Raw genomic sequence first — 24,836 nt, 5'->3', positions numbered from 1 at the left:
TTTACCAGTTAAAATGTAAGACACTGCAACCCTAAAGCAGACTGCCATCCCTGTGGTTCTGTACCTCCCATAAAGCTGTGTTCTCCCACCTCCCAAACTTTGCCACAGTTGCCCTCTAGACATGTTCTGCTTTACAACTGGCAAATGCTCCTGTATCATTAACCCCTGCTCCAACTTCTTTCCCACCATCTCCTTACAGCTGGTTATCTTCTGCTGATATTACTTTCCTCTCAGCCCTCTGTAATTAAGGTTATCTTTAAAAAATAAATTGGCTAAAATGTGGGATCCCATCTCTTTGCTCTCCATTCTTGTTTCCAGATCATTGCTTTCCTTTACACTTTTTTTAAAAGCCAGCTCTTCAGAAACTCAGGCTTTCTGGGAGGCTGCATTCATTTCTCTTACCCAATGAACTCTTGTTTGCTCGCCCTCAATCACAGGTCACTTTGGTCGACCCTAAGCCTTGCCAATTGCCAACATTCTATAACATTAATATCCGCATGGACAAACCATCCATAACCCTTACCTCTCAGTTTCTCCATTCCACCTCAAATATCACTCCCAAGATCACATTTATAATTTTCATGCCATCCATATCTACTTCTTTTTCAAAATCACTAATTATTTATAATCTCAGACAACTTTTCTTTCTCATATTTTACTACTCCTGCAAATGTTCTTCAACCTCACCAGGACCTATTAATCCTCTACTTCAGTCCTTCTCTTTCCTGATGACAAACTATAACCAATTTAAATCCATGATATCACTTCTTTCCTCCCACCGTATTCCCTTTCTCCTCTCCTCATTTCTATTAGTTCATTAAATATTTACTGAGCGCCTCTATGCCAGGCACTGCCCTAAGCAATTCAAGATAACACCCTTGGTCCCAAGGAACCTATATTCTTTTTTTAAAAGATTTTATTTATTTATCTTCAGAGGGGAAGGGAAGGAGAGAAAGAGAGAAGTATCAATGTATGCTTGCCTCTCATGTGTCCCCTGCTGGGAACTGGACTACAACCCAGGCATGTGCCCTGACTGGGAATCGAACCATGATCCTCTGGTTCACAGGCCCGTGCTCAATTCACTGAGCTACGCCAGCCAGGGCTAGGAACCTATATTCTTGATAGAGAACTGACAATAAACAAGTAAATAAATAAACAAGGTAACATCTAGGTATGATAAATGCTGTAGGTAAGAAAAATAAATGGTGTCAAATGATAGAGAGTAACGAGAATAGAGACAGATGAGCCAGTGGTAAAGGGCTTCACCAAGGACATGACATATGATCTAAGTCTGAGGGAAAGTCCTGAGATGGGAGATTGGTATTTTCCAAGAACAAAAAGAAACACAGTATGGCTGGAGAGCAGTAAGAGAAGGAAGTAGTGATGATACTAGATGAAGTCTGAGATTAACAAAGCCATGGAGAGGAGTCTGATGGAATGAGAGGCCACTAAAGGCAGAGAATGACTATCCTGTGATTAAGGATTTAAATTATCCTTTCAGCAATATTCTGAACTTCGTTTTGCTCTTTTTCTTATTTTGTACTTGTTTAGTAAAACTCCAGTTATTGGATGATTCCTGCTAGAGAAGGTGATGTAAAGAGCAGATTGATTCCACCATAAATTCATGATCAGCTTCATGAAATAAATGGCCTCAGTCACAGCCAGGAACTCTCACTGTTTCTTTTGGTCTCCACTATGACTCTTGCCTGTCTCTTCAAATTGCCTGCCCCATTCTTCACCCGTCACTCTTAGCAGACGACTTGATTTTATTTATTTATTTTTTTAAAAAAATATTTTATTGATTATACCATTACAGTTGTTCTATTCCCCTCTTCATTCCCCTCCACCCTGCATACCCCATCCCCCACCCTTCCCCCCTTTAGTTTATGACCACGTGGCTCAAGTTCTTTAGATTCTATATTTCCCCTACTATTCTTGCCCTCCCCCTATCTATTTTCTACCTACTGTCTATGCTACTTATTTTCTGTACCTTCTCCCCCATTCTCCTCCTCCCACTCCCCTGTTGCTAACCCTCCATGTGTTCTTCATTTCTATGGTTCCACTCCTGATCTAGCTGTCCTCTTGGTCTGCTTTTGTTTTAGGTGTGGTTGTTAATAACTGTGAGTTTGCTGTCCTTTCACTGTTCATACTTTTCATCTTCTTTTTCTTATATAAGCCCCTTTAACATTTCATATAATAAGAGCTTGGTGATGATGAACTCCTTGAATTTGATCTTATCTGAGAAGCACTTTATCTGTCCTTCCATTCTAAATGAAAGCTTTGCTGGATAGAGCAATCTTGGATGTAGGTCTTTGGATTTCATGACTTGGAATACTTCTTTCCAGCCCCTTCTTGCCTGTAAGGTCTCTTTTGAGAAATCTGCTGATAGTCTGATGGGTATTCCTTTGTAGGTGACTGTCCCCTTATCTCTTGCTGCTTCTAGGTTTCTGTCCTTCATTTTCATCTTGGCTAATGTAATTATGATGTGCCTTGGTGTGTTCCTTCTTGGGTCCAACTTCTTTGGGACTCTCTGAGCTTCCTAGATTTCCTGGAAGTCTATTTCCTTTGCCTGACTGGGGAAGTTCTCCTTTATTATTTGTTCAAATAAGTTTTCCACTCGTGGCTGTTCCTCTTCCCCTTCTGGTACCCCTATAATTCGGATGTTGGAACGTTTAAAGATGTCCTGGAGGTTCCTAAACCTCTCCTCATTTTTTTGAATTCTCATTTCTTCATTCTTTTCTGGTTGGATGTTTCATTCTTCCTTCTGGTCCACTCCATTGATCTGAGTCCCAGTTTCCTTTCCATCACTATTGGTTTCCTGTGCATTTCCCTTCGTTTCAATTAGTTTAGCCTTCACATGTTCCTCTAATTTGTGACTAAAATCAACCAGTTTTGTGAGCATCCTGATCATCAGTATTTTGAACTGTGCATCTGATAGGTTGGCTATCTCTTGGTCGCTTAGAACTGTCAGCTCTGGGGCTTTGAGTTCTTCTTGAGCCATATTTTGGGCTGTTTGCGCCTGTTAAGTATGAGGAGCAGAGCCCTAGGTGTTCACTAGGGTGGGACAATTCAGTTGCTGGGTTATGATGTTGGATGTGGGGGCAGGTTCAAAGGAAAGCAATGGCGGTCCCCTCTTTCGCCTCCCACCGCCGCCGGGGTCGCGTGGTCCATCCCAGTGAGTGCAAACGTGCGACCGCGGTCAGCCCACTGCCTTGCGCACTTACTGGGTTCGCCCACTGGGGCTCGCGCAGTCCGTCTCACCACTCACTCCTCTGCCGGTTTATCTTTGCGTGAAACTGTGACTGCAGTCAGCCTGCCCCACTTGCTCACTGGGTCAGCGATGCTACCCTGGCTGCCTGCACACCTGGGTCCGGGGATCTTTCCTGCCTGACACTGCTCCACTGCTGGCTCTGCCCCTCTTACCGGTCCTGGTTGAATGATTCGTTGTTGTTCGACTTCTGTATAGTTCAATTTTCTGTTCTTTGGCTGCATCTTTGTTTACTAAACCTTTTTTGTATTCAAACTTGGTTGTGGGAGAAGGCACAGTGTTTCCACCTACGCCTCCATCTTGGTGGAAGTCCTGATTTTATACTTTAGAGAAAACTGAAGGCACCAGAAAGAAGTCCTTTACCTTTCCTACATGAGTTAGGCCCACTTGCCCATTAGAGCAAAATGGTTGTTTCTCTTCCTATGCAAAGCTAGTAACTCCTCATCCTATGTTTTGAATTCTTTCTCCTCCAAGCTTCTTGAGAACCTTACTTGACCCTTCTCTCCTGAATATTTAATTTCATCCTCTTAAGTGGAGTATTATAATTTTTTTAAAAATTTGCCTAATGTCTTTTCTACTCAAGGAAAATAGTAAGACTCTCCCTCCCTCCCTCTCATATAGACCACTTCCTCAAAGTATTGGTGCTGGTACACAAACTGATACTGGCCCATAGGAGGTAAGTAGGGAAGTTGAGTGAGTAAAAATTTAGACTTAACAGAAATTTGACAAAATAATTTTATCTGTTAAGATGTGGTAATAAAATATTTGGACTTATATTTGGTATGTCATCCAAAGTTGTAATTTTTGTAATAATTCATTATTATTGTTTTTAAAATATTTTATTTATTCATTTTTTGAGAAAGAGAGAAACATCAATGTGTGTTTGCCCCTCATGCGCCCTGTGCTGGGGACCTGGCCCGCGATCCAGGCATGTGCCCTGACGGGGAATTGAACTGGCAACCGTTTGGTTCGCAGCCCACGCTCAATCCACTGAGCTACACCAGCCAGGGCAGAATTGTATTTTATAAAATTACTATTCTGTACTTAATTGAATATTAACAAAAATTAAAGGATTTTCATCACAGACAGGATGCACTACCCTTGCTATTGTCCTCACTGTAACCTTGTAGAAAAACTTCTCAAAGAATTGTCTATACTTGGTTTCTTTATTTCACATCCATTTATATGAATTATGATCCTATGACTGAACAAAAAAGTTACTCCATGTATTATGGGCTAAATTGTGTCCCTAAAGTTCAGTAAGTTTTAACTCCCAGTACCTCAGAATGAGATAATATTTGAAGATGGGACCTTTAAAGAGGTAAAGTTAAATAAGGTCATAAGGCCCTGGCTGGTGTAGCTCAGCCCTGGCTGGTGTAACTCAGTGGATTGAGCACAGGCCTTCGAACCAAAGGATCGCGGTTCGATTCCCAGTCAGGGCACATGCCTGGGTTGCAGGCCAGTTTCTAGCAGGGGACGCATGAGAGGCAACCATACATTGATATTTCTCTCCCTCTCTCCTTTCTTTCCACTCTAAAGATAAGAAAGTGTCAAAAAAAAAAAAAAACAACATAGTCATAAGATAAGCCTTAATCAAACACGTTGGGATCCTTATAGGAAGAGAAAATCCAGACACGGAGAAAGACACCAGACACATGTGCATGCAGAGGGATGACCACATGAAGGTGGTCACCTGTAAGCCCTGGAGAGAAACCAAATCTGCTGTCACCTTGAACTTGAACTTCTGGACTCCACAATGAAGAGACACTAAACCTGTTATTTAGAGCACTCACTCAGCAGTGTTCTGTTATAGCAACCCAAGCAAACTAACATACCATGTCACTAAAGCCAGTAAGGTATTTTCTAGTTCTCACCATGGTCAAGCTCTCTTCCCCTCTATTCCCTCCTCTTCTTTAACACTCGTCAATAGGCCAGGGGTGTCAAACTCATTTTCACCAGGGGCCACATCAGCCTGGCAGTTGCCTTTAAAGGGCCGAAATAATTTTAGGACTGTATAAATCCAACTATGCCTTAACTGTTAAGGAGTTGAAATTACATTTGGCCCTTTAAAGGCAACCATGATGTTGATGTGGCCCCTGGTGAAAATGAGTTTGACAACCGTGCAATAGGCTTTCAAGACACTAAAAACCTTATTGGTTTTATAACTTCCTCACTAGCTAAATGTTCTGTCTTCTTTGCAAGCTTATTCTATCAGCTACAAAGCAGTAAGCTTGGTTCTAGTCTATTTTGTCATTTTTGTCTATGTTACCTCCTTTAGGTGATCTATTTCTTATGCAAGGCTAATACAAGAACTAAATGTATCTAGCTAGCTTCTTACTTGACACCTTCAACTGGATAACTCAGTGAGCCTAACTCAAATTTATATCTACAACCAAGCTCATGACCTTTCTCCACATCCTGTTCTTTTAGTATTCTCTTCCATAAAGTGGTGTATCACCATCCATTTTCTACACCAAAAGCCTAAAAGTCATCCCTCTCCAGTATCATTGCTCATATGTAATCTATTACCAAGTCTTTGTCAAGTTCACTCTTCCCACCTGTCTTACTTCACCCCAGTCCAGATCATTTTCATTTCCTGTGAACTACTGTATCTCTTATCAAGACTATCCAGATATCATCTCTTGATCTCTCTAATCTGTTCTTCATCCACTGCAGCCACTTTCTAAAAACACAAATCAAATTTTGTCATCACCCTGCTTGAAATGTTCCATAACTTCCTGCTGCTCTCAGGGAAAAGTCAATAAAGTCTCACATAGTCAGGGCCCTACATACTTCTCCAGGCATATCTCATACTCTTTTTTCAGTGCTCTAGCCACTGTTATTTCTTTAAACGTGCTATCAAAACCTGCCCAAGAGACCATGCATAAGGACACTCTTCCTCACTAAAGCTACCCCCTTGCCTTTCTTCAGATATCAGCTCTAGTATTATTTCTGCAGGAAAATAATACTCTGATCTTTCTGACTAGGTCAAAAATCCCTGTATTATATAAGTCCACATCCCCTCTTCATCACAGCCATGTAGTCATAACTCTACATGTATTTGTGTATTTGATTTTCTTTACTAGAATGTCAACTCTACAAAAGGGCTAGAACTTTATACCCAATGCTCAGAAAAGGTCCTGAAACAATGGTTGGTGACTAAAAACATGTTGAATGAAAAGAAAAATTAATAAATAAGTCCTCTTATAATTTTAAAAGCCCACAATATTAACAAAGAATTAAAATGCCAATTCAAAAATAACCAATAAACAAATGCTTGACCTCCACCAGTGATTAAAGAAATGTGAATGTAAAATGAGATAGTATTTCCACAACTATTAAAGATATATAAATTATAATACCTAGGGCTTACAAATATAGGCCTTCTCATAGTAAAATGACTGGGAGACTATAAGGCAGTAACATCTTTCTGAGAGCAAAATCTAAGAGAAAACTTAAATTTTTACAAGTCTTTAAAAATTTAATAAAAATCACCAGGAATGTACAAAAATTTAGGTACAAGAACATTTAAAACAAGCTGTCTGTAATAGCCAAAAAAAAAAACAAAAAAAAGGGAAACAAGACAAATGTAAAAATGAGAGACTACTTAAATAAAGTATGTGATAAATCTATTTTAATGCAGCTATTAATCTCATTCCACTTAATAACAAAGAAAGTTATATATGGTATAGTAAGTGAACAAAGTAGGTTTTAGTATGACCTGTTTTGTTTTGTTTTTTTTAAATTAAAGAAAAGAATCAAAATATACAGGTATAAATCCACTCAGGTTTTCCATAGGAAAAAAGACTGAGAAAAAAAAACACACCAAAATCTTGTGGGTATTACTAGTGTTTCCTTTTTGCTTATTACCTTCTAAATATTCTTTGATGAACATGTTTTACTCTTAAAATAAAAAATAGTATGAATAATATCTGTGGTTAAAAAGAAACATTTTAGTTGCAATATAACCAATTAGGGAATTCTCAGCATAGACTGGTATCTATCAGGATCACCTACAGAACTTTAGGGCTCATCCTCTTATTTATTTTGTATTGCATGACATTATAACTCTTATTCTAATTTGAGACTTTCACTTACAGTGATGCCTTTAACAACTTCTGAGACTAAGGACTTGATATACCTACACGTTAAAACAATGCTACAAAATAAGAGAGGAGGGGGAAAGATTGGATTAATCACCTGGTTTCAAACTGGCATTAACAGGTCTGGCAGCTGCTGTAACCATCTGTTCCCGTCGAGGATCTTGGTAACTCATTTTACTAATGAATTCAATTGCAGCTTCTATACTTCTATTATTAGTTTTCTGGAGAGCTTGTATAACCATATCCTGATACGAAATTTGAAAAAAAGAAAGAAAATTTAAATCTTGTAATTAACAAGAGGGAAAGAGCACTGTGAGTTCAATTAGAAAAATTCATAATTATGAAGCACAGCATCCCAAATCATAATATTCATGTTCTATTTGTAAAACTACTATAAAAATCCATACACTCTCAAATTACTAAAGAAAATAAAACAAACCCTCAAATCCTTCAATTGTTTAGTATTTTCATTTCTATGTAACACATTACTTTTTTCTTCTGGAATTAACTTCTTCCAGGTAAAATCATAGCAATATGATACTAATTACTTCCCATTCTTAATTCCATTCTTCTATGAACAGAGATTATCAGATTGTTAAAAATGTATCATTCAAAACACTGCAAACCATGCTTTTGTATTGTTAAAGCATTTTATTAAGCATCTTTGCCATTGTGTTTCCTAGTAAAAAAGCTATATAGTTCTGATTCCTATTGTCCTTGGGCTTACATTTTCAGAGAACTTTATTTATAAGGACATAAATATGGGACAAATGATAAAAGAAAAACACTTAGACTATATATGATTACGTGATGAAGACTTTAGGAGGCTAGATGGCATGATGGAAAAATCAGAGTTTGAAATAAAAAAAGAACTGAGTTTGAGTTCCAGCAGCCCCACATTACTATGCTTTTGCTCTTCCTGCTCATGAGCAAAAATACACTCCCATGATTGTAGATTTGTGTGTCTCACTTTCAGGACTGTGTGAACTTTGGCAAGTTATTTAACATTGCAGAGCTCAATTTCTTCATCTATAACAGACTCAGAGAGTTGACGTGAGGATCAAATAAAGAAACATGTAAAAGCACATACGCACAGTGCCTGGAGCTCAGATGTGGGTTGTCTTCCTGCTCTGCTCCTTCTCCTTTATGTTTTATGTAAACATAAATTATACACAACATGCAGAAGTATACTGATATGCATTTCAAGAGGCAGGCTACTTATCCTAAAGGATTTAGTATTTCAAACAATATTTTTAAATGAGAAATGGCTTAGTAAAACTAATGGCTGAAAGATGATTCTGCTATATGCAATGACTGAAGATGAGAATGAGGGCAATCAAAAAAAGTGGTGGCAGAGACTTGTTGTCCACTCAAGATTCATTCTCCCATTCTTGGAAAATGTTAATGAGTAGGTAGAAATTTTCCTTATAGCTACACTGGCCCCATAATAATTCCAACCAATAAGACAAAAGAAAAGATTTCTTGAAGAATGTTGCTATCACTGCTTTAGGTACTTACTGGTCCTTCTTATGTCCTATTTCCTAGGCAATAGATGCTACGTATTCTAGAGCATGTTGCCACCAAGAAGGAAAATTCAAGAAATTTCCAAGTCATTGTTTCTGAAATCTTTAAAGGTCTGAACCAATGCTAGTTATGTAAATTGAGTCACCATTTTGTTTAACGTATTATTTGGATTTGGATTTTTTTTTGCCCTGGCTGGTGAGGCTCAGTGGATTGAATGCTGGCCTGTGAGCTGAAGGGTTTTCAGTTTGATTCCCTGTCAGGGCACATGCCTGGGTTGCAGGCCGGGTCCTCAGTGAGGGATGCCCAAGAGGCAACCACAAATTGATGTTTCTCTCCCTCTCTTTCTTCCTCCCTTCCCCTCTCTCTAAAAATAAATAAATAAAATCTTTTTTAAAAATTAAGTATTATTTGGATTTTTGTTACAGCAACCAAACCCAATAGTTAACTAATACAAAGGTACAGTACTGGTCACATTTTATGCCAATTGGACTCGCAAATTTGTAGGGAAACAAAGGAATTTAATCACTTCATATACAAATATAATAAAAATCACCCCAAATTAAAATTCATCAGTGAGTACTTAACTTTAAAACTGGGTAAGTCAAGTGAACTGTGACTGTATTTAGGCTATTATCCCACTGCAGTACCATCTTAGTTGGTAAGAAAATTGGCACCCACCACCCTTTTTCAATTTGTAAAATATACAAATTTATACACGTTACCATTCTCACAAAGGAAACACTGAGGCAGGAGATCACCAAAAATGTGCAATGTAGTACAGAGTAAAAAAAATCCTTTTTGTTTTTAAAAGCTTACCTCATCAAACCCAGCAGCTTGTAAATCTTGAAACATCTGTGGATTAACCTCTGAAGTACTCCGACTTGTTTCATTTGCAAATGGTTGTAGAGAGTTTCGAATTTCCAGCAAGGCTTTATGATGAGTCCCAAATTTCGGAGGATTTCTGACTTGTCGAGGATCTTCAATTGACATTTTACTCATGTTATGCTCAGCTTTTGCAGCATCAGATGGTTTGGATAAATTCCTAAGGGATTCCCGAATTTCTTGCAACATTTGCCGGCTGCTGCCAGTGTAGCTACTGGCAGGAAAGGTCTTAGGCCTCATTTGTCTATATCCTTCTGGCTTTTCGCTTCTCTTCATGAAAACATCTATGTATGTATAACCCACACAAAAGACTTTAGGAGCCACCTAATAAATTCAGAGCCTTCTCTTGAGCAAAACTGCAAAAGATCCTTTGCAGAAGTCCTCAGGAATGTTAAAATTCTTTACAGTTTAAATAATTAACCCTATAAAAGAAAAAGATAAATGAAAGCTATAATGTAATTAACTGATAAACTAGTTCCATGAATGGGAGGGTGAGAGGGAACACTGATTTAGGGGGAAGAGACTTAGGTTATAGTTCTGGCTCTATTATGAACTACTGTAAACCTCTCCATGCCTATTTCTTAATCTGTAAAATTACCCAAAGTAGTGATTATAATGATAAAAAGTAATTTTAAGAGTGCTTTAGTGAGTATATACAAATACAAGGAATTAATAAGTGAACAACAATTCAACATGCAACCTACTCCAAATATATTTCTTTAGAAAAAGAGTGTTGTTGCTTTAAAAAGGTTTTTAAACCACTAGTCTAAAAGATACCTTTATGCTTTAAAACAGATGCTTGGGTTTATTTCCCCAACTGGGCCTGGGACTCTAGAGGCAGTACACTCATTAAAAATGGGAAGGGGAAAGAACATCTGAAGACAAACTGTCTTACTTCTCACTTAATGCATGAATGTTTTCTACAGTGCCCTGGAAGAACAGTCACCTAAAGTCTACTGAAATGTCCCACTAATAGGGAAAATCACTAACTCAGGAAAGCCATTCTCTCCGTGAAGTACGAAAATTGTTAGAAGTGTTTTCTTTTCTTTTTTTTTTAACAAATCCGTGTGTGTACATATGTACATTTTTTTAAAAGATTTTATTTATTTATTTATTTATCTTTAGAGGGGAAGGAGAGGGAGAGAAACATCAATGTATGGTTGCCTTTTGTGCGCCCCCTGCTGGGAGTTGGCCTGCAGGGAACCGGCCTTCAACCCAGGCATGTGCCCTGAATGGGAATTGAACCGCAATCCTCTGGTTCGCAGGCCCGCACTCAAACCACTGAGCTACACCAGCCAGGGCCAGAAGTGTTTTCTTTATGCAGAGCGTCGTGAAATCTCACTCAGGGCATGTTACAAACCAGTGCTAAAACTACTTTGCCTGCATTCTTACCTAACCATCCTAACAGCCCTGTGAGGTAGGTTTACTATCTATACTTTGTAGATGAGGAAACTGACATTCACAGAGAGTCTGGGTAAAATAGTTTATAAGTGGTAACCACTGGGATGTGAAACATTGCTAATATCACCTACTGGGAGCCTATTTCTACTCTCATTAGATATAATCACCACTCATGCTACATAAAGGTGTCTACAGACAGATAGATACAAGTATCTCCTTCTTGTCATTTAGGGTTCATCCTGTTACCTCCTCAAAGACCTTTTCTGGAATCACCTGATTACCCTGTTTTATTGTAGACACACTCTAGTTTGTCAAAGAAAGCAAAGCACTTGCAATGGAAAAACAAAAAAAATTATTCAAGTACTTGTTCTGTTAATTATTAGCAATGAGAACTTGGACATTTAATTCTGCCAAAACCTGACTGCTTAGCCTATAGACAACTGCAATTGAACAACAATAAAATAATTTTTTTAAAAAACTGTCTGTTTAGGAATAAAATGGTTGGAGTAACAAGGTTTACCTTATGGCTTGAACAAAGATTAAGAGGAACAATGTAATACAAGCAGAGGAAAATACACACAAATGTTAGAATATGTTGACTGTTCACTGCAACATCATTTATAGCAGCAAAAGATGACATCACTCTAAATGCTTGTAATTGTTCATATAATTCATAATACATCTACATGTGGTAAAGCAGATGTTAAAAAGAATGATGCAGTTCTGGCTAAATGTACTGACACAGATACTTGTACTCTTTAAGCAAAAAAGGCAAGTTTCAAAAAAGCCATTTTGTTGGGAACTGTTCTGCCTGGTTTCAGGAATTGTAACTACCCCCCATGGCTAAGGATGAGCGTACAACCTCCGGAATTTGAGCCACAGGAGACAAAGGTAGCAAATGCTGCCTTAGCTTACTCCCCTGCCCCCAAAGCATAGTTGATGTCCATGATGGCTAAGACTTCTCACAGTGAGGGGCAACCTAAGCCAGACATGATCACTTGGGAGGCCATCATGGAAGGACACAATTGTGTAACTGTATTACACAATTAAAGCCCCTGGAGGAAGGGGCTCCTGGCCTTTTTCCTCTGAGAAACTGGCCACCTCTCCTCCCCAAGCAGATCATGTCTTGGTAGTGTTAAATTTCATCCGTGGCGGACGGGGGACTTGAAAGCAAAGTCACCCCCACACCATTTTCTATTTTAAAATTAGATTATAATGTTGTAGAGCTCTGTAAATATACTAAAAACCACCCGAATGTATATTTAACTGAGTATACTCATGGTATTAAGTTATATTTATGGATATTCATGATATATGCACCTACATGAATACTGCAGCAGGCCTAAGCAGGATGAAGTCCTGGAGCAAACCACTAGAGGTGCAGTTTCCTGATGACTTCTCCTTAATAACTACTTTTGAGGTACAATTGCTAAATGTGTTATGAATCAATCAATTCTACTTGACAAGCAGTCCCCATATCCCCATTTTGTAAAATCAAAAATAATAAAGTTTGTTGTTGTGTTGCTGAAAATTATGCATATTCTGTCTGTAACATAATCTGATCTGATAATTATTTCACAAAAGAAATTAGGACTGACACATCTTGTGCGTTCATGAAGGTGATCCCTCATGATAAACACTTTTTCCCTAAGCCTTCCCAAAATATTAATTTAATAGCTGATTAATGAATTTCTCTTGGTTTAACACTTAGCTCACCTTCTGAAAAGGGAATGTTCCCCCAAAGCTCACACTTGATCTGTGGCCAAAGATGAAAATAGAAAAAGAGTGCCCTGGGGGTTCCTGCAGAATAATGGCCACGGGTTCACAGAGAACAATGGGTAGGAGTTCCTCCCTTCATAAATGAATAAAGGTCAATCAAGGTATCTCTCCCTCCTGCAGATCTGGTTGCTTTCACAAGATCTGCCTATAAAGACTTGAAAATGTTACAGATCAAAAGTTGCTATCTCTCATTCTTCTCTTTTTCTAATTCTAATGCTTACTGTGGCTCTCCTTATCCTTGTTCTATCACTGAATACTGTGGTGAGTGCAGGGACAGAGAACAAGAACAAAGATAGCTTCACAGGTCTCGGGACCAAGAGGAACCATACCTGGACTTGATGGAGAGACTACTGGACATATGGCCCACAGGACCAATGAATTTAGCTACTGCAGCTTAGGGCCCAACATGCTAGCAAAATAATAACACAATGCTATGAATGTATTTCCACGACAGTAATATTTTTTATTCTAAGATGCACCCTTTTCTACATTCTAATGTTTCTAAAATTGAGTATACCATAAAACCAATATTCAAAGAAATTTGTTGACTCCAAAGCAGAGAAGTTCCACTTAAAAAAAACAAAACATTGTATTTACTTTTAGAGAGAGGGGAAAGGAAGGAGAGAAGGAGACAAACATCCGATGTGTGAGAGCTCAGTGGCCTCTTATACAACCCCAACAGGGGGCCCAGCCTGCAACCCAGGCACATGCCCTGACTGGGAATTGAACCAGTGACCCTTTGGTTCATAGGCCAGTCCCCAATCCATTGAACTACACCAGCATGGCAAAGCAGAGAAGTTCTGATATAGCAGACAATGTACATAGCTAACTTGACTATAAAATGCGAAATTTCCTTGTCATTTCAGTTGTATTATTTTCAGCAGCAGCACCATGCATGGTTGAATCTAACCATGCTCCAGATGTCTTCAAAAAGATTCTACTATGATGTAGCATTACATACTCAGAAAATGCCTGTCACAACAAAACATGCAATGCAATTTAAGGCATAAACTGCCAAATTTAGGCAACATTACAGAATTTTCAAGGGTGAGAAAGGCTCTTATGATGCAAAAGCACTCAAACATGAAACATCTGTCAAAACTTACTGTCGTCCTCCCTGGCAAGTATAGCTCGGCTGGAGCATCATCCTGTAAACTGAAAGGTCATGGGTTCAACTGCCAGTTAGGGCTACATATCTGGTCCCCTGTCAGGGTATGTATGAGAGACAACCCATCAATGTTTTCCTCACACGTGTTTCTCTCTTTCCCACCCTTCTTCTTTCTCTAAGATCAGTAAGCATGTCCTCATGTGAGGATTTTAAAAAAAGACAACTTACTATCTTCAGAAACTGTGTAATTTCCAGCAGTAACTCACTCCACTAAGAAAAAACAGACAAAAAGGAATACAAAACCCAGTGTTCTTCAATATGCCTCAAAATTATATAGTCACTTGTAAAGAAAACAGGTTCAAGATAATTAGGGTTACAAAAAGCAGCATGTAATCATGATGTTATGTGTTAACTACCCAAAGCCCCAAGTAATTCAGAGGAAGCCTACATCTCAATGTGAACAAGGCTGAGACTCCATCTTTTTTAAGGAATTGATTTATGAAAAAGAGAAAGACCTAGATTTTGTTGTTCCACTTATTTATGCATTCATTGGTTGATTCTTGTATGTGCTCTGACTAGGGATTGAACCCACAACCTTGGCTTACTGAGACAATGCTCTAACCAACTGAGCTACCTGGCCAGGGCCTGAGGCTCCATCTTTATTTTGAAAACACACACCACACACACCGCTGAATGAATAAATGTATGCCACTGAAGGTTAATAAAAACCATATGTTGCCCCAGCTGGTGTTGCTCAGCAGTTTGAGTGCTGGTCTGCAAACCAAAGGGTCACTGGTTCAATTCTCATTTAGGGCACATGTCTGGGTTGTAGGCCAGGTCCCTAGTAGGGGGCATGCAAGAGGCAACCACACACTGACATTTCTTTCCCTCTCTCTCTCCTTTCCTTCCCCTCTCTCTAACAATAAATAAATAAAATCTTTTAAAAATGTTTATTTTCTTTCCCCTGAAAAGCTGTTACTAAATAGATGGCTTGATTTAGATAATGTTGTCTCTGAATTGTGAAAATGTCAATTCAACTTCATCTTTTTTAAATACCTGTGTATTAAATTACATCATGTGGATGTGCCATAATATACTTATCTCCTACTGATAGATAGGTTGTTTTCAATCCTTTGCTATTATAAATAATGTTTCAAACATTGATAACCTTAGTTGTATTGGTAATACTCTAGTGCTGAGGGTGGGTGGTAAATTCATGGGTGTTCATTTTATGTTTCATAGCTTAATGTATATAACATATCCTTTGTACATATCAAGATCAGTTAATAAAAAATACCACACTAAACATTCTTGCCCTGGCTGGGTGGCTCAGTTGGAGTGCCGTTCTGTGCACGAAAAGTCTGTGGGTTCGATTTCCAGTCAGGGCACATACCTAGGTTGTGCGTTTGATCCCCAGTTGGGGCACAAATAGAAGGCAACTGACTGATGTTTCTCTCTTACATCTCTCTCTCCCAAAAATCAATAAACATATCCTTGGGTGTGGATATAAAATAAATAAATAAATAAACAAATCTTACATATACACTGTTGAGAACTTCCCTTCTTCCCAAAAGTGAAATTGCTGGGTCTAAGATGATATATATGTAAAATTCAGATACTTATTGTCAGACTACTTTCCAGAATGGCATACTAAATTTATAATCCCTCCAACAACGTATGGCATTAACAAATCTCACTAATCTTTGCTAATACGACATTTGAAAATTCAATTTAATAATAAGTAAAGAAAATAAAAAAAAACTCTTTAAATTAGTCTTCCCAACAGTTCTGATCATGTCACAGCCTATTCAGAACCATCAATGACTGTTTCACTTAGTGGTTAAAGTAACAGCTCAGGAGTTGAACTTCAGGGTACGAATCCCAGTGCTACCACCAAGGAGCTGTGCCTCAGTTCCTTATCTTCAAATGTGGGCAATAACGATCCTAGTTAACAGGGTTAGTTTTGAGCATTAAGTAAGTTTAATACATGTCAAATATTTATAATAAGTGACTAAATCTGTAAATGGTAGTTACTATTTCTTTCTGTTACCTTACCTAGAATCCCCCACCCCATGTATCTTATACTCTAATCAGGCTCTCAGCTAACAAACCTTTTGCTTTTTCTATTTTCATGTCCTTACTCATCCTGTTTATTCTTCTTGAAAGATCTCCTGCCATTCAAATGCCTTCTTCATGAAGCTTTCCTTGAACCTCTGGTTGTTACCCCTCTCCTCTGAAATCTAAACTCACTTTGCACAGTCAGATAAAAATGTGGTTTTGCCCTATACTTGTACTTGTCTTATTCTTCCCACTAGATTACAGATTCAAAGAGCATAAGATGATGTGAAATATATATGTATATATACATATATACTGCGAACCACACGATCACGGTTCGATTCCCAGTCAGGGCACGTGCCTGGGTTGCAGGTCAATTCCTGGTTCCCAGCAGGGGACGCATGAGAAGCAACAATACACTGATATTTCTCTCCCTATCTCCTTCCCTTCTCCTCTAAAAAAGATAAATAAATAAAATCCATTAAAAAATATACATATATATTCCACTCCCCACTGCCCAGATGAGTTAATGGACCCAGACATGAAGGTGGCTTGCCAGTTCGAGGTCATGCTAAGAATTGATTTCACACAGTCTGACCAGCCCAGTGCTGTTCTCATCATAACTACATTTTGAGTTTCCTAAAGGCAGGGATTAGGACTCACTTACTCTTTGAAAGGACACTTAAAGTGGTTAGACTTAACAGACAAAAATCTCCATTTCTTTAATAGTTGAGATTTTCATCTAATATGCAAATGTTAGTAAATCCAAACAAATATTGTTGATATCTTGTCCAACCTAGGAAAGAAACAGGTACCATTACCTAAAAGATTCCAGAGTAATACTGTGGGTTGAATGAGGCTTTATAAAAAATATGGCCTATCCCAATGCTCTAACTAAACCCCTTATGAGAACAGCAAGTCATATGTACTGTTTCCATCTTAGTAGCAGAATTTTAGTTGTTTAGACTGGTGACATTTTCTTCAATTAGCTTTCTAACAATTAATTAATCAAAAGTAAAGACAATCACTGTAATTTACCTTCAGGCTGAAAAATGAGTGACATTTCTACTCGATAAAAATGTTGTTCAATGACTAAATAACTTTTGTAGTCTACAAAAATCCCCCACTAATCTAAATCTAACATTCAGAATGAAGTAACTGGAGTTGGAACAGTTCTAAGGCTATGTTTACATTAGAACATCAAGGAATAGCATTAAAAACAAAAACTCAAATTACAGAAAAAATCCAGATAATATCCTAAATAATGTAGCAATATTTTTAAATATATATATATATAATTTACTTATCTTCAGAGGGAAAAGGAAGGAGAGAGGGAGAGAAATATCAATGTATGGTCGCCCCTCGTGCATCCCCAGCTGGGAACTGGCCTGCAACCCAGCCATGTGCCCTGACTGGGAATTGAAACGCAATCCTTGGGTTTGCAGGCCTGTGCTCAATCCACTGAGCTATGCTAGCCAGGGCGCAATGCTTTTTAATTTACTTTCAGAGAGTGCCAAGCATGTTCAATAAATATGCAGCCATGGAAAGACCACACTTTCCCAGTAGTACCATGATCTGGTTTCTTGCAGTAGCAGGTGATCAGAAGAACACAATGCTACTACTTTTACTGTTACTCAAATTCCTCCATTGCCTTAGGGAATCATCTGGCCTATTTCACCTGCCTGTCAACTTATTTAAGGAAAGAAATGAACTTAGTTAAATCACAAATGTAGATATCTTAGCAGAGAACATTCATTCTAATTATAATGAATAACTATATTCCTAATTCCTGATGGAGGAGATTTGATAAAAATTTTAAATTTCATACATACGCCACAAAGGCCTGACAAGCTTCATAATCCCAGGCATTCAAATCCATTTCCCAAACTGGAGTGGTACAATATTGTTTGTGTGTGCAACTATACTTTTTTCCCACTGAGTTTATGAATAACTTGTACAAGATGACATCTTCTCTATCATATTAACATATGAGTCGACAAACATTAAACTTCGTTCCCTTACAGGGGTGTCCGACCTGTGGCTCACTGGTTGCATGTGGTTCAGATGGCTATGAATGCGACCCAACACAAAATCGTGAATTCACCTTAAACGCTGAGGGTTTTTGTGTGTGTGTGTGATTATATGTCACGATGTATTTAATAAGTGGCCCAGACACGCCAAACGGTTGGACAAGCCTGCATAATTTTCAATTGGAAAAATCAGAGAATGAGGTTAAATCAGGTCACCGAGTCACTCTTTAAGATACAGGTTCTTCTTATAGTTATATAAGCAAGGCTCCCTTAGTATTCTTTCCATTTTCTGTATTTACACACACTCTTACTAGATACAGATCCCTCCATCTCTCCCTCATGTCTTCCAATTGTGAACATAACTCTGGGCTGTAAAGAGAATGTCAGGGTTTCTCCAAGGTATATCCAGGATCCGGTCCGTCTAGGATGCAAAGGACTGCAGCTCTTCCACTGTGACTTTCTTTCAGAACCTCCTTTCACTTGCCTTCCTGAGCACCGCAGACCTGTGTGCGTTGCGGGTACGTGTGGAGGTGAGACACAGTCGCCGCAAGGCCTGCAGCCAAGTGGCCCTTCCCAGCCAAACCTGCACCTCCAAGGCCGCAAGGCCTGGGGCTCTTCCTCCAGCCCCGGGCGCGGCCAACCCTCGCTTCCCCGAGGCAGGGCTCCGCTCACGTCCCTGCCACCGGCCAAGTCGGGCCCGCACCGAGCCGGGCCAGTCCGCCCGGCCGCGGTAGCCCCTGGAGCCCCGCCAGCGGGGATGGGCGTGGGCCCCGGCGGCCACCGCCCCAACTCCCGCTCGCAAGGAGACAGTGCGCCCCACCCGCTACGCCGGCCCCAGACCTACCTGCAAGGGATTGCGGGTCTCCTGGACAGCGGCCTCGGGACCCCGAGGCGGCCGGAAGCCCTCCCAGGAAGCCTGAGTATCCCGGGGGGCACAGGGCGGGGAGAGACGCCGGGGGGCTGCCGCGGGCCAGCGCGGCCCGTCGCGAGGGTCGCGGGGACCTGGCTCTCCCCTCAGCACCGGGCCGTTGCGGCCGCCGCCGCCATTTTGCCTTCCACTCGGTGTCGCCGCCGCCGCACTCCGCCGCAGGTTTCCCGGATGTGGGCATTTCCCGGCGTCGCTTGCGCGGGGGCCGAGGACTGGGGGCTTTTGCCCGCTCGCCCGCCTGCGGAGAGCGCCGCCCGGGGCTTCCCGCCCGCCGCCGGTCCCCGGCTCGACTGTGCGTCGCCAGCGGCGCCCCCGCCTCGCGCTGCCCAGGTGACTCGCCCCTGTGCGGGCGACCGGGCTCTCTCCGACCCAAGCCTACGGACTGACTTCGGCCTCCCTTTTTTTTCTTCTTCTCAATTGAGCTCTTTCTGTGGACGGGTGTAGAATTGGGGTACGCGACTCAAGGATGCTAATTCTCAGGAGGGAGCAGACACATGAGTTGCTCTCTGAAACCTCGCTGTGGACGTCAGGATTCGGGATTTCTAGGAGCTTTGAAAAAAAAATATTGCTGAGTTCACTTTTCCCCGGTGAATCCGTGAGTTTAAGTATTTCCCGAGTCAGCCATTTAATATATTCTTGACCTGAGATTCAGTTTTATCTGTCAACTAAATCAATAGAAGAAAAAATTGCTGTTGTAAATGGAATAGTTGTGACTGTGAGAAGAGCTTTTATTTTTTGTTAAATTAAGTGGAAATTTGGGATGGAATCATTGTGTGTATGATGTTTGCAAGTACCATCCACTTTTTGTACGTGGAGCTCCTGTGCCGATCTGCCTCTTGAAAATGTATGCAGTTGGCCTTTTGAAATACCCCCTTTCATCGTTTGTCTACTAGTCTACTTAAAAATATTTGTAATTAAAGACTTTTTTTTTCTGATGTTAAATTAGTTAAATTAGTTAAACAGCTCCTGCATCCAGAAGTACAAATGTGAAAAACCTGTGTTGAAAGTTTACATTCTAAGAGTACTGGGTTGAATATCTAGGTTCTATAAGTAGTTTATACAAGGTAGAGGATTTGACCCAAGGTGGGTCACTTAATAGCCTTAGTTTTTACTTTCCTCAACTGGGAGACCAAGTAACCTCTAGGGTGCCTTTCAGCCTTAAAATTATATGAATCTCATATGTTCACTGGCCTGCTTGCCCTTCCCAGAAAGATTAATCTGGAAGAGCATACTACCCACAGAGTCTTGTCACCTCTGTCACCAACACATGGAACTTCTTAAATTTCTGAGATTTCTCAAAGCGTAAAAGCAAGTAACTCTATAGACTACTGTCTTTGGGAAAACTAGATAATTCAAGGAGCTGGGTGAATTGCTCTTTCTGAGACTAGGAGGTTGAAGCCTAGTAGGGAGACAGAAGGACCGCAAAAGGAGAGGAGTGACCCAGAGAGGACCCACAATAACATGAAAAGCGGCTGCTACTCCGGGTGTGGGTGGAGGTGACAGACCAGGGCGCTGTTTACAAGGGTTGGACAGTCCGAGAATGGCATTATCTGACATTCATTTGAAGGTATTTGTATTGCCGTGATAGAAAACCATTGATCCAGCTTCAGTTTACTCCACTCTTTAATGCTTTATGGAAATGGTGATTTTTGGTGGCCAAATTTCATACATGTGTGAGTGTAGGAACATGGGCAGTACACATGGAAGAAGTCTGGAGACCAGCCGTGATAGTGAGAGCATTAGCCCTCCCAAGAATCCATACAGTCTTAGGGGAAGGCTTTAGACTATGACCAGCCCACACTTAGGGAGTATGGTTGTGTTCTGCAAGACCTCCTTGAAGGCACAGAATCTATATAAATTACTTGGATTCTGATCAGATTTGTCTCCTCCCCCATTTATTTATTCAAGCATTTATTGATATCAATGTGGACTCATGGATATTCCAGATTGTTCCAACTTTGGCTATTGGGAGATTTTCCAGTTGGCTTCTGCGTCCGTTTGGCATATTCTCATTATTATGTGCTTTCATTTTTCTTTAGAGCTTCCTTACTTTCTGGCACTACAAGATGCTGCAAGCTATCTTGTGTATTTCCCACCACTCCAAGGAGCCCTGGTTCCTTTTATTGGAGAATGGTATTAGCAACCAAATCTGGGGTGCACTGCCTGTATGACCTCTCTGGCAAAGAGAGTTTAAAATGTGTGCATTCCATACTATGCACATGAGTAGAAATTGTTCAGATTTGTTGCAGATGTTATTTTATAGTCCAGTATTAACTATTGCTTAGTTTCATACATCCATGACCTTCACAAAGATTTTCAATAGTGAATGCATTTCTGATGGCTTTGTTAGGCTGGTCTGTCAGCTACTATCCCCCAAAGTTGTTATGACAGTTTGGAACTGAACATTAGCTTATTTACGGGCTCTAACCAGGTGGCTCAGTTAGTCGGTTGGACATCTTCCCGAAAAGTTAAAGGTCACTGGTTCACTTCCAGGTCATGCCTGATTGTGGGTTTGGTCCCTGGTCAGGACATACATGAGAGGGAACTGATCAATGTTTCTTTCCCTCTCTTTCTCCCTTCCTTCCCCTCTCTCTAAAATTAAATAAATAAAATCTTTTAAAGAATTCTGTGCGATCAGCTCTGGCTGGTGTGGCCCAGTGGATTGAATACCAGTCTACTAACCAAATGGTCACCGGTTCTATTCCAATTCAGGGCACATGCCTGGGTTGCAGGCCAGGTCCCCAGTATGGGGCATGTGAGAGGCAACCACACATTGATGTGTCTCTCCCTCTCTCCCTCCCTTCTTCTGTCTAAAAATAAATAAAACCTTTTCCAAAATTTTTTAAAAACTGTGTCTTATCAGCCAGATTCTAGTCTTTCTCCCTTCTCACCATGCCCATCCCTCCATTTCTTCCCTCTATGTACACCTCTGAGATAGTGAAATGTTTGGGGAAAGTGTTTTGATGCCAAGATGACTGCAGTCCAGGATGTAGCTAGTAGTTGTTCTACAATGACACTTAACATTAGTCATGGTTCAGAATGATGTCAATAGTTTAAATATGGCATGTCATAGTTTGGATCTCCGCAGTTTTGTATCTGGGGCGGGGGGAGAAGCATTGCTATTGCTTCAGACTGTCTAGAAAGTTTGAGCTAGGCAGCACATTGATACTCTAAGCTTAAATGATACAAACTACAGGAGTAAACGTATTACACTTCTTGGACAAGATTCTAGAATGGGTTATTAAAAGGAATATTAAAATGAAACAAATGTTATTCACAAAGGACAAGGAATTTTTCAATTATGCCAGATTTTTGATAGGATAGCTATAGCACTGACATTTTTCTCACAATTGTCTTCTGAACAAGAGGAATGGGGCAGATATCAACAAATTAAGTTGGTGTATAAATATTTCAGTGACCCTAGCCAAATACCAATGATTCGTGTGTCACTGATAATTGACTCTAGGAGGGGGCCTAAGCACTTCAGTCCATTTAACCTATTTTCTAACCAACAGGATGAGAAAGCATACTGGGCAATTCTGAATATAATTTGCTTCTCAGAAGAGATTGTTCATTCTTTCCTATACTGAAGATTTGTCTTCTCAGAACAAGAAGGATCGACCTGTAATAGGAAAGACCAAAACTATTTGCATTAACTCAATATAGAAAGTATGACTTAGGAGTATCATGTGTGAAAACTTAAGGGTTTTAGTTCAACTACTCAACAGTCTAATTGAACAAATGTCAGAATAATTAAAATAAGCTAAGGCAGCATTACAGTAGAGTACTGCACCCAAAATCAGAGTAAGATTTCTCATATTCTCATGAGGCAGATGACCACCTGCCTCATTTGGGCAGTACACATGGAAGATGGCCTTTGGAAAATGGGAGCATTTTTCTAAAGGGAAAACAAGATTGTGACTTCAGTTTGCACTGAGTCAGTGCTTACTATGGAGCAGATGTTGTATTAAATATTGTCAGTACAAGACTAAGATCTGGGGTCTGCTCTTGAGCTCGTGGTCCAGTAGAGGGAGCCAGTCTGCTTAAGACACTGCTCTAAGCACAATGTAAATTCTGCACAATGGGCTTCTGAAGCAGAGTACAATTTAACCCAGATTGTAAGAGACCAGAGAAGGCTCTCTTGAGAAGGTGACACCTAAAGGCAGTCCAGAAGGGTGAGCAATATTTAGCCAAGTAGGGCAAGAAAGCTAGGAAGGGAATTTGCCCGTAAGAAACCATTGAAAGCTTAGATTAAGAAGTTTTACACCCCCCAAAAGCTACAATATGTGGTTTTGAATACATGAATTAACATTGTGTGTGTGTGTGTGTGTGGGGGGGTCTCCTGAAGAAATGTGACAGATGGAAGCCCATTTTAATTCAGGATATGAAAACTCATTAATTTAGTGAAACTTCATGGTGAAGTACCCCAACATAATGCAAATTCAGAAAACGGATTAGTAATGGGCTCTGTCTCATGGCAGGTACACATGATCATTTTAACCCACAAAAAAACGACCCTTTTCAGTCCCACTCACACACTGAAACCCTGCCATCATGCTGGATCAACTAGAGCTGTCCAGGTGAGGGAGGCAGCACAGCATATTTTCAAATATATGGATGAGAACTTGTAGGGAATGAATGTTGTGGAAGGCATGATTAGGCTGGAGATGCCCTCCAGGGTGTCTTCCACCTCTGGGATCCTACAGCCCTCAAAAACATTATTTGATAGTTCCATGAATAGAGGCAGTGACAATGAGCAAATTCATATATTAGTTTTATACTACATAAAGCTTGTTTCTTATTAAATGTATGGCATGCAACATCAAAGGTACTGTCTTTTACACAATTATAAATATCCTTAAAACAAAGCAAAGCTTCAAACTTAAAACTTTCTAGTTCAAGCTAATATTCTAAGCCTAGATGTCTTGTTCCTTCCTTCTACCATTATTTACTATAATGATCAAAGGGAAATTATATACACTTCTGCTGGAAACTGAGATGGGTGCTAAGATGTATGAAACCTTCAAACTTTTCAGCAGCAGAAAGCAGAGGCACAAGCTTGCTATTCACCATACGTGGAAAATGTGCCACCAGGGACCTAAGGCCTTTGACTTAGAGCAAGGATGCTGGCCTGCTAACCATAATGTGAGCATGCTTGCACTGGGTGGAGAGACTCTGTAGCTTAGGCTGCAGCAAGACAGTTATATAAAGGTAAATATAATGCCAAAGGAAAACTCATAGCTGTGTTTATATTATTGAACCCATGTGCTTACTGGCAAGGAATGTGCATCTGTGTATATCTCATAAAAACATATGAAAGACTTAAACTGCCATTGTAATTACTTAAAATGTTCTTTTGACTATTATTTATTCTGTATTTGTTTTTCTGTAATGAACTACTTTTACACTAAGAGGACATCTTAAAAATCAGTCCTCTGCGGATAGGACCCAAAGCTTTCCCCTGGCTATGAGAACCCCGACATGACACAATACTAGGGTCCTGGTGGTTCATGAGCACAGGAACCCCAACTGCCAAGTGATGTGGGCTGAGCTGACAGCACAGACTCTGTGCAAGCCGTAGGGGGTTCCGTGGGCACAAACGAAGGCCCCGAGCTTTAAAATAGACACTAAAAAGCAAACATGGGCATGGAGGAAGAGAATGTGTATCGATACAATGGAACATTATTCAGCCATAAATACAGGAATGGTGTCTAAATGAAGCTGCAACATGAATGAACCTTGAAAACTTTATGCT

General features: G+C 40.0%; 1 protein-coding gene across 3 annotated transcripts in view; it reads right to left on the bottom strand.

The window, feature by feature from the left end:
* LATS1 (large tumor suppressor kinase 1) overlaps window positions 1-24,836 on the bottom strand; it is a 62,095-nt gene that overhangs the window by 23,737 nt on the left and 13,522 nt on the right. Inside the window, exons 2-5 of one of the 3 annotated variants that reach the window (XM_037034846.1) lie at window positions 24,173-24,179; window positions 18,998-19,030; window positions 9,712-10,199; window positions 7,469-7,616 (exon numbers count right to left, since the gene is read on the bottom strand). In XM_037034846.1, coding sequence (XP_036890741.1) covers window positions 7,469-7,616; window positions 9,712-10,053 — 490 coding nt within the window. In that variant the 5' untranslated portion in view covers window positions 10,054-10,199; window positions 18,998-19,030; window positions 24,173-24,179. Of the gene's footprint in view, window positions 1-7,468; window positions 7,617-9,711; window positions 10,200-18,997; window positions 19,212-24,172; window positions 24,180-24,836 lie in introns of those variants that run through there. The other 2 variants (XM_037034847.1, XM_037034845.1) reach the window with 2 other exon arrangements.

This window comes from Sturnira hondurensis, unplaced genomic scaffold, assembly GCF_014824575.4.
Source record: "Sturnira hondurensis isolate 20B ecotype Veracruz unplaced genomic scaffold, ASM1482457v3 Scaffold0022201, whole genome shotgun sequence".
Lineage (NCBI taxonomy): Eukaryota > Metazoa > Chordata > Mammalia > Chiroptera > Phyllostomidae > Sturnira > Sturnira hondurensis.
Note: the sequence above shows the minus strand (reverse complement) of the source record. Positions and strands in the feature narration are given on the sequence as shown.